This window comes from Desmodus rotundus, chromosome 9 (assembly GCF_022682495.2).
Source record: "Desmodus rotundus isolate HL8 chromosome 9, HLdesRot8A.1, whole genome shotgun sequence".
NCBI lineage: Eukaryota > Metazoa > Chordata > Mammalia > Chiroptera > Phyllostomidae > Desmodus > Desmodus rotundus.
In genome coordinates, this window is record NC_071395.1 from 14,234,373 (window position 1) to 14,247,315 (window position 12,943).

General features: G+C 45.6%; 1 protein-coding gene across 6 annotated transcripts in view; it reads left to right on the forward strand.

Moving 5' to 3' along the window:
* The window catches only part of GAB1 (GRB2 associated binding protein 1), a 112,358-nt gene that overhangs the window by 33,625 nt on the left and 65,790 nt on the right, over window positions 1-12,943 (forward strand). Inside the window, exon 1 of one of the 6 annotated variants that reach the window (XM_045202596.3) lies at window positions 7,998-8,445. The exons of the other annotated variants lie outside the window; for them this stretch is intronic. Within the exon in view, the coding sequence (XP_045058531.1) occupies window positions 8,407-8,445 (39 nt within the window). The 5' untranslated portion in view covers window positions 7,998-8,406. Of the gene's footprint in view, window positions 1-7,997; window positions 8,446-12,943 lie in introns of those variants that run through there. 6 annotated transcript variants of the gene reach the window in all.

Below are 12,943 nucleotides of genomic sequence, written 5' to 3' on the forward strand. Positions count from 1 at the left end.
GCTCTGATTGTTGGGAAGGTTTGTCTTGCCCTTTATCTTGTCTTTACATTACAGCCTTTTTGTGGTGTTTAATGGTCATTCATTTATTCAGCGGGTGTTTATTGAATGTCTGCTCTGGGTCAGGGCTTGTTCTCGGTGCTGGATATTCATCTGTGGACAAGACAAAAGTCCTGTATTCACGGGGCTTCTAGATTAGTGGGTAGAGGCAGAAGTTGAGCAAACAAACCTGTAACGTGCCGTCCAAGGGCAATAACTGCTGAGGCCATCAGCTGTTAACCGTCTTCACAAGAGACAGCGATGGGTCAGGCTTGGTCTAAATGCACTGTGAGTCATCTTGTGCAGTGCAGTTGCCCGAAGGCCTACTTCCATTTTAGGCTGTGTAAGTAGAATGCCGTGTTTCCTCCGCTTTCTCGTTGTCCAGCTAGACCCGGAGTATTGCATTTACCTTCGAGGGGGACACTGACAGACAGAATTTGTTCATGGGACGGTCCCTCTGTAGCCTTTTAGATAGAACCCAACCTTCAGCACTTTCTCCTGTGGTATGACTTCTGTACTCCTAATCGACCTGGTCTTCCTCAGATAATTAATTTTCTCTTAAAATGCTGCTTCCAGAATTTAACTTGGTTCTCTAGATGTGGTTTGGTTCATGCCTAGTAGACTGTTTGTTCCCTTGGTCTGGTCAGGAAGGGGAGAGAAAGAGAGAGAGACAGAGACAGAGAGACAGACATTGATGAGAGAGAAACATTGATTTGTTGCCTCCCATATGCACCCCAGCCAGGGATTGAACCTGTAATTTAGGTATGTACCCTGACCGGGGATCGAACCTGCAGCCTTTTGGTGTACAGGATGATGCTCCAGCCAACCGAGCCACACTGGCCAGGGCAACATCTATCTCTGTTAGAATGTCACCTCACCGCTGTGCATGCAGAATTATAAATTCTACAGCAAGATTCTTTTGAACATCGTCTGTCATCTAACTTTGTCATCTACAAAATTAATAAGCATATTCTCAAGCTTCATCTATGTGATTAATATAATTACTCAACTAAAGAAGACTAATGACACCAGACCTTTCCTTCAGGTTCCAGCCTCTTAATAATTAATGCTCTTTTAGGATGGCCTTCCAAAAAACTGCGCACACCTTCACTATGCCATCCAACTCACATTTTTCATTTTATCCAGACAGTTTTGAGGACTGAAGAGATACTTGGCATTTTTCTGATCCCAGGCTTATCAAAAAACATTAGGATAGTGGCCGTGACATTGGAAATGCACTGTGACATTGGAAATGCACTAAGCCATTGCTGCTTCCTCCTACTCCCAAGTCTTAATAATTCATGGACCTAAAAACTGCAAGGTTGAATTTTTTCTTAATCAATACAACCTTACCTGTCTGTAATTCACCCTTTCTCCTTCCCTGGAGCCTCCACCTTCGAGTGTAGACAGGAGCTGACCAGTAGTCACGGCCTGGGCTCCGGAGGAGGAGATGAGGCGAAAGTTTAAAAGTGGCCTTTCTTCCTTCTTTTTAGGATGTGCTACCATTTCCAGTTTGAAGTCTTTTTCTCGATCAGATCTAGAACACTCAGCTAAACTGGACGTTGAGTGACCTGACTTTCTGACTCTTGTGAAGGGTGTATCATCCTCCCCAGGGTTTTTATCTCGCTTTTCAGAAGCTCAAAAGAAAGTGCGAGAGTGGCTGTGTTGTCACAGTTGCTGCTGCTGCTGTACCTGAGGTCTTCCTGGGGACCCCCACCACCCCAGCATCCTAACACAGCTGCAAGCAGTGAACTCGTGCATGCAGCCGTCAGTAGGAACCCAGAGCATTAGTACATGTCATTGGTTTGGCTTTTCATTCGTGAGCTTCCTGTCTGACTACAGTGTTTTCTTTTGAGACCTCCTTATTTGTGGGTTAGGAAAAAGATAGTATTGACCCCCTTCTTCCTGGATATACTTTATTTTCCAAAGAATTTGGTATTCTGTTTTCTAGGATTCTCTAGATTAAATGTTTAACATCTCAGCTCTGGTCAAATGCCCACGAACCCGTGCACCTTGCTGGTAGGTAGTACAGCTTGGAAGGGGAAAGTGGCTGAGGCCGTCTCTTGCCTGATACAGAGAAGTGTCTATGGATCAGAATGTGGTTAAACGTGGCAAACCTGTAAAGTCAAATGACTTGTAACTGAGAGTTTGGACTGACTGCAGGTTCCAGTGATGTGCTTGTGTAGGCTAGAGGACCAGTATCTTGGAAAGATCCGTGTGTTAAAGCTTAAAGACCAGAGGCTGTTAGTAGTTCCCCTTGCTTTTTATGTGCAGGGAAGAAGAGGCTGACTCCCACCTAATGCACACAGCTGTGGGACCCTTACACTTGAGCTTCATGGAGAGAGTACGCTCAGGCTTTCCAGATTTGGTGTTTGCTTGGGTGTGTTTTGTGTTGATTTTATACTGAGTACCAAATGTCTTTCCTTTGGACCATAACTGATTTTTTGTTGACTGAAAAAGTAGAAGTCTTACTTAGGTTTGGTACCTGTGGCTCTTCCAGGTTCACGTGGGCATCCTTGTCCCCTGAGGGTGCTTCAGCAGTGCTGCCGTAGCTGTCACGGCTTTGGTGAACACTTGTCCCAGTTTACACTGTCATCCCGGCGTAACTCACTCTCAGAAGTGTCTTGGTCTGGAAGAAAAGTCATACGATTCCCTTAGATACATCCCAGAACATCCTAGAAAGCAGGTGGTTCCCACTATGTGCTCATTGCTCTGCCCGCTGGGCCTTCTTCCCTTTCCTCTCCCTGTAAAAACTCCAGTGACTTGTAGGACCAGAAGACCGAATGATACCCGGAATACTGTTAGTCTTCGTGGAGGGACATTCGACCGCCTGATTCCTTAGAAGGACAGAAATGATGTTCCTGGCTCGGGAACACAATCTCATCGTTTTGGTAGAGAGAAAACACACTCCTGATGTAACTGAGCTTTTCTAGCTGGATTGACCTGTGTCAATTACTTAGGCAAGTTTGACCTAAAACTTGCTCATGAAGGCTTCTTAGTGATAGCTGCTGAGTAAATGCGGTTTTGATACCTAATGGGTCCTTAAAGAACCTACGGGCTTTTGCAAACCACACTGCAGCTTGCTTTATCCAAGTTCTCCTCGCTCTGTCGATTGCTGTCTCCTTCACTGGATGGTGTCCCCTGGAGGGCAGGGACCCTGGTGTCCTCATTGTGCCTCCCAGCATGGTCATTCAGGAGGGACGGATAAGAGACCAAGGGGGTAGGGGAAGAGAAGGAGCTGTGAATAAGTCCTGTTGCTTTCTGCTTCCCTTTCAGGAATTGAAACACCTGAGCTGCCTGTCTAGGCAAAGGAAAGGTTGTAATAAATATTTTGGGAAATGGCATGCACTATTTAATCATTCCGTTTCCCAGGTTTGTGACTCTATGGAAGGACTTCTCGGCCTGGGCACTGTTGGCTGACCCGGGTGGTCCTTGTTATAGGGCTGCCTGGGTGTGCCGCACGGTGTTTAGTTAGCAGCATCCTTGGTTTCTACCCACTAGGTGCCGGGAGCACACCCCACCCCCAGCTCTGACAACCTAGACTGTCTCCAGACAGATGCCCCCTGCCCCTGCCTGAGAACCACTGCTCTACAGGAGTTCATGTCTGGGATAGAGACAGACCAAAGAAACCAGCAAATAGAAGAAATTGGGGCTTGGAAGGGAAGTTAGGGATCCTCAGCGTGTGGTGTCTCCTGCTGCTCCTCGCCCACCTCCGTTCCATCACACACCACCACTCTTTTGTACCTGAAGAAACTATGACCCAGGGGAATCAGTGGGTATGAAAAAGAAGCAAGGCAAGTGTTTGAGGTACTATTGATTGTGGCCTGTAGGCTTCTCTGTTTTAAGTTTACTTACAGGTCAGGCAAGTGTGTCTACTTTGAAGCCACTCAAAAAAGGAAACATAGCCTTATGAAAACAGATAAGGGGGAGCAAAGGATTATAACCCAGGAAAACTAAAAGCTAGCACCAGTAAAAAAGAACAGAATTTAATGTGGGTATTGACCGTTTCCCAGATGAAGAAGGACAGGGCAGACTCACCAGGATACGGCTGGGTGTCTGGAGCAGCCCCGTGGAGCTCTGTGGGCTTCGTAGGAGACTATTTTAAGTGCATGTGCCTACAAGGAAGTGGCAGAGGGTGAAGTAAAACTACTCTGCTTTTTTCAAAAAATGCTTGCTTTTTATATCCAGGTAATCGAGATAATGGCCTACCTGATGAAGTCTTTCTACTGCAGGTTATGTTTTATAAGGGCATTTTGTATCTTACCGAGCATTCTCCCAGAGAGGTAAGAACACCAAATTAAACATTAGCTGCTTGTGGTTATTTTAAGACCTATCTCAATAACTAAGCGAATTTGGTTCTCACACTTTGTACCTTTTGATTACAAACAGCTTTAAACAGGTTTACGTTGTCCTTCATGAAAAATTATAGGATCGGCAGACTGAGACGCTTGGGGACTGAAATTGGGCAACTCCGAGCTTCTCAAGCGTGTCAGCTGCCTTTTGTTTTGATCCCTGTCGCTCTTTGTCTGTCTGTCTGTCTGTCTGAGCGTTCTGCTGGAAGGACTGTCCCAAAGGGTCCGCGCGGTCCCTGCTGTCTGAGGTAGGGTGAAATCCAGCTGGCAGAGTTCTGTCAGAACTCTCTTTTATCACGACTGTCATGTTGCAATTTCATCTGATTGTTCTTGCTCTTTGTTTTTGTTTGGTGAGGATTAAGCATAATTCAGTCACCTCTGAATCTACGGAACAGGAATGTTTCTGAAAAGTTACGGGTCAATCCACTTTTCACAAGTCAGAAAGCATCAGAACTTATTAATTGAATTCACCCAGATGTCTGGTCACCTGTGGCCTTTAATAGCCAGTGATCACAACCGTTCTCTGATTTGTCTCTGTATATGTCATCTGGACTGTTTTTTATCTTCTTGAAACTAGCACCTCAATTCTCCATGGAAAAACTTTCAACCATGTATGTTGATGATTTGTTGAAAATTCATAACTGAAAAGCTGCTATTCTGCTTTGCATATTTGAAATCCCTTGGCTGGGAGACATTTTTTGAGAAGAGATCTTTTGGAGGGCTTCAAAAAGTTAGCTGTTCTGGCAGGACGTCCTTTCTGAACTTTTTGAATCATTACAACATTATGCTGCTTTATCTAAAAAGTGGTTTCTGACTTGAACTGTGGCGTCCTGGCAGACGGGAGCATGTCAGATGTCTTGGCAGAGTTTGGGGGCAGAAGGGGACTTTCCCACTTCTTTTTGTTACCCACAATCGCAACACGTGGGAGTTCTATGAAATTTCGTCTCTTACACTGCAATGCTTAGCTTTTCATGCTGGCCCCGCAGCTCAGTGAAAACAGGCTCTGTGTGCGTCTGCACACATTTAAATGAAATGAAAAAGAAAAGTGAAATCCAAGACATTCCTTAAGTTTGCAGTGGTGATTATTTTTAGGCCATGTTCCTGCGTTCCAAAAGATCTCTTTTAAGTCCGTTGACTGGAACTTGGAACAGAGCTGCCCATAGAAACAATAGTGTAGCATATGTAGCACATGTGGTGGTAAAGTTTCCACACCAGCCCGCCAAATTTGCTTAACCCATCACATGCCCACAGGCTTCGTAGCACCAGGGACAATGATGTGCCACATCTCCAAACGCTGTTCATCGATATTCAACCTGCAACCTGTTTCAGTGCTAGAAATTAAATAAAACTGAAAAAAAATTAAAAATGAATAAGGAATAAGTTTTATTTCTCGTAAAAGGTGGGTGTGGGGGGGAAGCCGTTCTAGAGACTTGGTGGTGGGGCAGAGAGCCCCAGGCGGACTGGAAGAGAAGCTATGGACGGTTTGAGCATCTTGGACAACTGCACCAACCTCTCAAGGCTCAGTCTCTTCAAATGTTATGAGGTCGTCTTGAGAATCAGGCAGGAAGTACGCATGAAGGCAATTTATAAAGTTCTAGACAAGTATATAGTATCAGTTCTGGTTCTTTCCTTAATAATGAAAATTCTATGTCCTGGCCTTTCTTTGTCTTGACACACATGTATTAGTTGCAAAACTATGCCAAACAACAATTAAAAATGTCCCATTTAGCCCACAGACACGGTAAATGCATGTTATTTGACTCACTTAGAAGACAGTAACATTGGCTTTTTGGAGACAGTTGGAATTTCCAAGGTACTCTCTCTCCCCTCCTACCAACACTCTCATTTTTCTAGTCTCCAGATCTCTCCTGTTCTTTCCTTGTCTGAGTATTTCTTTCTTAACTGCCTCTTCAGGTTTTAGATTACACCCCAGGGCTCACTGTGGGCTGGCCTCCCGGTGGCCCTGGCCTCTCTCTGACCTGTGCCTCTGGCCTCGGCCCGGCTCCCCACTCCTGGCTGACCCCTCTGCAGACCAGCTCTGACAAGGGGCCTCTCCTGCTCAGGTCTCACCTGATACCAAACAGAGGCAGCCTGTCTGCAGCCTGGCACCAGATTTGTTGACGTGACGGGTCCAGCCTTGGGCCTGATCTGGGAGTCAAAACAGAAATGCTATGGGCCTGATTCCCCCAGACCCAAGGAGCTTTTCTGGAAGAAGTAGGATTAGGAATGGAGGTGAGGATTCGGCGCCCACAGAGAAAAGCTTTCCCATTCCCTGCCTTGCTCACTGGGGCAGGTGGGGGTGGGGACTACTCGTCTACATGTAAGGTTCACAGTAGCCTACCAAACAAAGAGGCAGATCAGAAGGGGCTTACTAAAATATTTTTGTGTGAAGTTGTAAATGTAAGGACCAGACAGAATAATATCATTTAATATTGGAAGAAGCCTTAGAGGTCAGGAAGTGCAACGTATTCATTTTGGAGCAGAGGACTCTTAACCTGGACAGGTGAATGATTTGCAAGTGTGTTGTGCTTTCCGCTCCTGGGTCCTTTCATAGCAGCTGGTCCTTAAGACACTACATCTGGGTCTTGTGTGGGTGGCACTGGTTTTGCACAGCTGTGTGCTGAGATCCTAGGATCTACCTGACAAGCTACACAGAGCAGAAATGAAGTAAGGGGTAGCCTACTCTACCCCCTCTGACTCCCTCCCCCCAACACAGGGAGGAGTAGTAATATTTATTAAGGAAGACAATTTGTAGGACCTTAGAAACAGGAAATACGACACAGTTCCTGCTCTTTCAGAGCTTATAGTACTGGTTATCTTCCATCATTAGAGGGAGCTGATTCTGGACCACGAAGCACCCACCGAATTTAGTGCCCTGGCCGGGATGTTAGTGCCCTGGGTTCTAGTTTTGTTTCTCCCACTGGTTTTAGTAATAGCCCTGGCCGGTGTGTGCTTCGGTTGGCTGGAATGTTGTCCCAGGCACCGAGAGGCTGTAGGCTCGATTCTGCTGAAGGCACACACCTCACTTGTGGATTTGAGTCCCTGTTGGGGTGTGTGCAAGAGGCAACAATCAATGTTTCTCTCTGACATCAATGTTTCTCTCTCTCCCTTCCTTCCCCTCTCTCTAATATCAATGGGCATGTCCTCTGATGAGGATAAAAAACAAAAAGAACAAAAAACTCTCCACTGGTTCTAGTGAAGACCTAAAAAAGATTATTTGCTTCTTGGGGCTTAGTTTTCTTGCCCACAAAGTGAGGAGATGGAACCCTGAAGCCCCATGTCTGTATGTTTTGTGAGTCACGGTCTCACGACACTCTTATTTTCACCGCCAGGCTTTTGATCCCTATTACTCGGTTTATTTCAAGAAATTCGTAGCCTAGATGGAGACACTAATTAATTTATTTGTTGATGTGATAGGCAACTTAGCAATGAGTAATGGTCTGTTTCTTCGGTTTTAGGGCAGAATGACATTCCAAACCCATGTGAGATCCTTTGGATTATTATGTCCCTCATTGTGTTTGTAAAATAGATTATACATGATTTTGGATATTCAGAGGCTTAGAAAGCAAATGAGAGGATGTTTATGATAAAAGAGCTTTTGACTTTAAAAGGAGTTGGACCACAGAGTTCCTTTTTAGTAGTGCGTTCCTCTAGTGCATTTAGAAGGTAGTACTATTCGCAGAAGCTGGGTTTCTGTGCGTCAGAAACACACGGTTGTACTTACAGCTCGGGTCTCTGCTGCACACCCCGAGCCTGCTTTCTGTTGTTTCTGTGACCTAATTGGGAAGTTCCTGTGGTTTGGGAGGGTTTTTTTTTCTGTTGTGTTGGAATTTCACTGACCTTTCTTTCCTCACTCTCCCTGTTCTTTCCCATCGTTCAGGCAGCATTTGTCTGTGAAACAATTAGTTCCAATACGATCCGGAGATCGGGAGATGGTCTCTTGGCATTTGGATGGGTCGCCCACTTCGGGGATGCACCTTGCCTGGGGAGGAAGGATGCTTTCTGTAAGGACAGGAACATGGACTCTTGCAAACAGAAACAGGTTCACGTTCAGCAGGTTAGTTAACCCCTTGGAATCCCCGTTTCTCATCTGTAAAATGTGAATAATCATCGTAAGGCTGACGGCACATGATCAGTGAGAGCCTTTATCTTTTACGGAGGGGCTGATACAAAAACGCACTCAGAGCGAGGTAGCTGTCGCCCTTCTGCTCCACTCGTGGGAGCAGCCACAAGACGCAGCGCTGGGAGGCGCAGTGACTGAGGCCTCCCTAAGGTTTAGGCAGACGGGGCGGCATGCGCTGGCAGCATTTGGTGCGGGGTAGCCTGGTGTCATGGTTAAGCCCTTGGCCTCCAGAACCAGAGAGCCTGGGTTCAGCTGTACTAACTCCGTGATCTTGGAAAAGCCACTTATATGCTCAGTGCCTCAGTTTCCTGATCTGTAAACTAAGGCTGAAAGCACCTACCTCTTCGGGTGGTGGGAGATTCCCCTGCATCAGTTTGTGTGAAACGCACGGAACAGTCCCTGGCATGCACATCTCTGTGATTACTACAGTCTATTCCAATGCAAATCTTTTTTTTTTTTTTGGTTAGAGTTTAATGCAGACTTTAAAACCATGGCATGGGAGAGCTGCAGGCTTCAAAAAGAGAACTGATCTTTTCCATTGAGGAGGCTGGTTCTGAACAGTGCTTGGCCAGTTTCTTTAATAGGAGATAGATTTGCTCTTAGAAGTCTCCACCGATCTTTCATCTCTTCCTCTCTCCCTGCCTGTCCACTCTGTACAGCTTTTGTTATTAATGTGGAGCAGTTGAAGTCACTGACTTGGGCGAAGGCCAGGCCAGCGCTTCTGTGGGCATATATTTATTACTTTCCTAGATTCTGCTCCTGAGCAGGAGGATGGCAGTCAGAGGTACGGGGACGCTGCCCTTCTAGGTGGCCTGCGTGAAAGGTGTGTTTGTTGTCTCCACATTGATGCTCGTAGATCAGTCTTATTTAGTATCTGAGCAACTTTTCTTTCTTCTCTTAGCCTATAACCTTTCTCGCTTTGGGCTGTCATTTTATTTGCTCTCTGGTTAGACAGACAAGTGCTGTTTTATTATGTGTCTTTGTCTATTGTTGTTTCATTGTTGAAAATCTTCTCTTCATGTAACTAAATGTTTATTTAAGACAGGTAAATTTTCTCCATAAAGCTGTATGTTTCTGTAGGATACACAGACAGACACACACACACATTTGGGAGTTACTCAGTCTATATTGTCTCTTTCCTCTGTAAATAAAGTAACCCTATAGAGAAAATTAGTCATCGAACTAATAAGTGAAAGTGTGTTTCCCTTAGGAATAGTGTAATTCGAGAACACACTTTTATTTTCTGCTCTGCCTTTGTGTTTGGGGCTTGGGAAACTAGTTTTTATTGTTTTGGAAAAGCAATGGAATTTTATCACACATTTTCCTGAAACTCCCTAGCTTCACCTTTTCCTGAAATATTTCTTTCAAAGTCCTGTTTTCCTCTGTTAAGAGGTTCCATCATTTAAAAAGTAAAGGAGCTTGATTAGTATAGACCTTTTGGATGAACTGTTAACTTCATAAAAGAAGAGACTGCTTGTCTGAGGAACGGCCCTTGGAGGATCACGTGACCAGTAGTGTGAAACTTGGGGCTGTGATATGTTAGCTTGAGCCAGTACGGGGTTTTTTTCAATATCTGCAAATAAATACTTGGCCTTGGACCCCGTTGAGCCTTGTGACCGGGGGTTGGAGATAGTTCATTCTGGTTTAGACTTTATTCTGACTTCTGTTCCTTCTTGTGGTTTAAAAAAAAAAAAAAGATTTTATTAACTCTTGTTGTGAAATAAAAACTGATTTCTAGTTGATTGTAGCCACTGCTAAATTGTGGCATGCACATATTTCTTTTTAATTGAACAGTTGTTATTTTTTTCTTCTTCCTTGCCCTTTTTTCCCCATTTGAAAGCAGTAATTGTGACTTAGGATTCCTGGAACTATTCTTCCGTAATGATATGTCACAGATGCTCGAGTGCTCCGCACACTCCCCGCTCATTTGTAATGTCAGTTTCGCGGGGATGAAATGTGGGTAATAGCTGCGTATAGTGATGAGGCTGCCCCCTCCCCAGCGGCTGCGTTTCTCCACACGCCGCGGTGCGTCGCTCATCGTTCTGAAATGCGCCCTGTCGGGATGCCGAGACGTGTGCTGTTTGACATGCGAATTTCTGAGCTTGTGCATATGATTTGGACGGGATGGAGCTTGCAGTAGTTCCCATGCCACCTGCTATGCCCTCTCACAGAGCACGGTGCGAGGAGAGCGTGGTGCCTTCAGTGCCATGATGGTCTTCATGCAGCCTAGTTCTTTCCAAACGCAAACTTCTGTGAGATGTTACAGAACAGTTTAAAATTGCTGGGAAGAAAAGAAAAGTCACTTGTGACTTTGCTGCTCAGAGGAAAACTGCTGTTGAAATGTGGAGGTATTTATTGCCAGACTAATTTTCTGTGCATATTTATGTAAGTACGTAGTCATTCTTCAAAAGAACATCTAGAAACCTTTTTTGGAATCTGCTTTCTTTTAACATTAAAATATATGTGAGAACATTTTCCACATCCCAGTGTGTTCTTTGAAAATACGATTTTAAGTGGCTGCCTAGTTTGGCATCCATTGTAGTTTGACTCTGGAAATACTTAAGAGATGCTTCAAATTTCAAAGGTCCTTTTTGGGGAGTGAAGTCTTCCTTTCTAATTTTAAAAATAATTGGTTTAAGAAATTTATTGTTGAGGACATGTTAATTTTGTGCTTTACTCAGAGTAGACTTATTTATTCTTCTCTATGTCTTTCTAACAAAGCATTTTCTTTAAACATACTACAGTCTTTGGTATAGCAATAACTAATTACAGTTAATTTTTAATTTGCCATTCCTAGATGATTCAACAAGTGAAGTTTTCAAAAATCAGCTTATACTATTTAAAAAGTCAAACTAATTTTGAGGTAGGTAAAAATTTTCACAACTGAATTTGGGATTCTACCACGATCAGTTGGTGCCACTGGCTGTGCTGGGGTTTGGGGGTGACCTCGACTTTCCTTGAGCCTCCAGGCGTACAGGACAGGAAGGGCCGGGGCGGCCAGGGCAGCAGAGCCAGCTGGTGCCCCGGTGGGTGCCACACCCCCTGCAGAGGTGGATGCTGCACCTGGAGGGTGAACAGCGAGTGTCCGTGGCGCTGCTTGCCCTTTCCTGGAGAGAAAAGCAGCTCAGCTCTTCCCCTCTGCTGGCCTGCTTGGAAACTGCTCTGCGGGCTCTGTTCAGTCCTGAGAAACAGGTGTCTGGGCAGTTAACTTCCGATGGGCGGTGGAGGAGGAGGAGGCGGAGGCCAAGCTGGGGCCGCGCGGCAGCCCCTGTGGCTGTCCCGTGAAGTGCACACTCTGGCATTCTCAGAGCCTTTCAGGGGAATCTGGGTAAGTCGTTTGACCTTGTGTCACTCTGGTGTACTTGGCTCTCAGGAGGGAATGGTGATTAAACCAAATGGAGCCTTCAGTCAGGAGATCTCGGTGGCACTTTTCAGTTTGAGAAACCTGGAGTCACGGGGCTATCTCCAAATTTCACCCTAGAATTCACTGCTGGGGCTTGTCCTCAACACGAGGGAGCTGATTTGGGGGAAAGAATGTGCTTGAGAGTCATGTGTCCCTGAGTTAATATATCTGGACAGCCACTCAGGAGCAATGTGACTTCGGGCACATTAATCTTTCTGGACCTCATCTGTAAAAAGAACGATCGTCATAATTGCTTTCAAGATAAGTGAGAGCATGTGCTTTATAACAAGTGCATGGCACAGAACACGCTCTCGCTCGGTATTCGTTCCTGTGACGAGGATAGACCGTGCCAGGTCGTCTGACCGCAGTGTGGGTTTGCGATTGATCGTCGATCGTCTGGTAGCCTTGCAGCCGAGTCCTTTCCCTTCTGACCACAGCTGTGTGCACTGAGATAAGCTTGAAAATGCAAAGCTTTATAAAGAGATGTCCCCAATTATATTGGCCTAAGTGTAAGTGTTGGGGGCTTTCTTTTCTCTCTCTCTTCTCTCTTCCTGTCCCAGAACAATGCAGATGGTCCATACTGGCCCAGCACCAGCACGGGCCCTCGGTAGGCAAATCCCTTTCATCGTGTCTCTGTGCCATCCCCAGGGCGTTGTCCCCATCTTCGCAGTCCAAGGTGACTCACCATGACTCTCTTCACTCCAGAGGTGGGGTTGTACAGTCATTTTCACTCACTTTCTCGTCATCAGGACAGTCACATGACCACAGCTAGCTGTCAGGGAGGCTGGAACACGTCATCTTTAGCACGCCAGGTGCCCTGCGAAAGCTCCTGTGACGGCAGAACAGGAGTCAGCAAACCAGGACCTGAGTGGCGTCAGCCAGTCATTGTAAATAAAATTGTACTGGAACACGGCCACACCCCTTGGTTTATGAGTTGTCTGTGGCCGCTCTCACACTGCAGGGGAAGTTGCTGAGTAGCTGTGACAGAGACCACATTGCCTGAAAAGCCTTACATTGTTACTCTCTGGC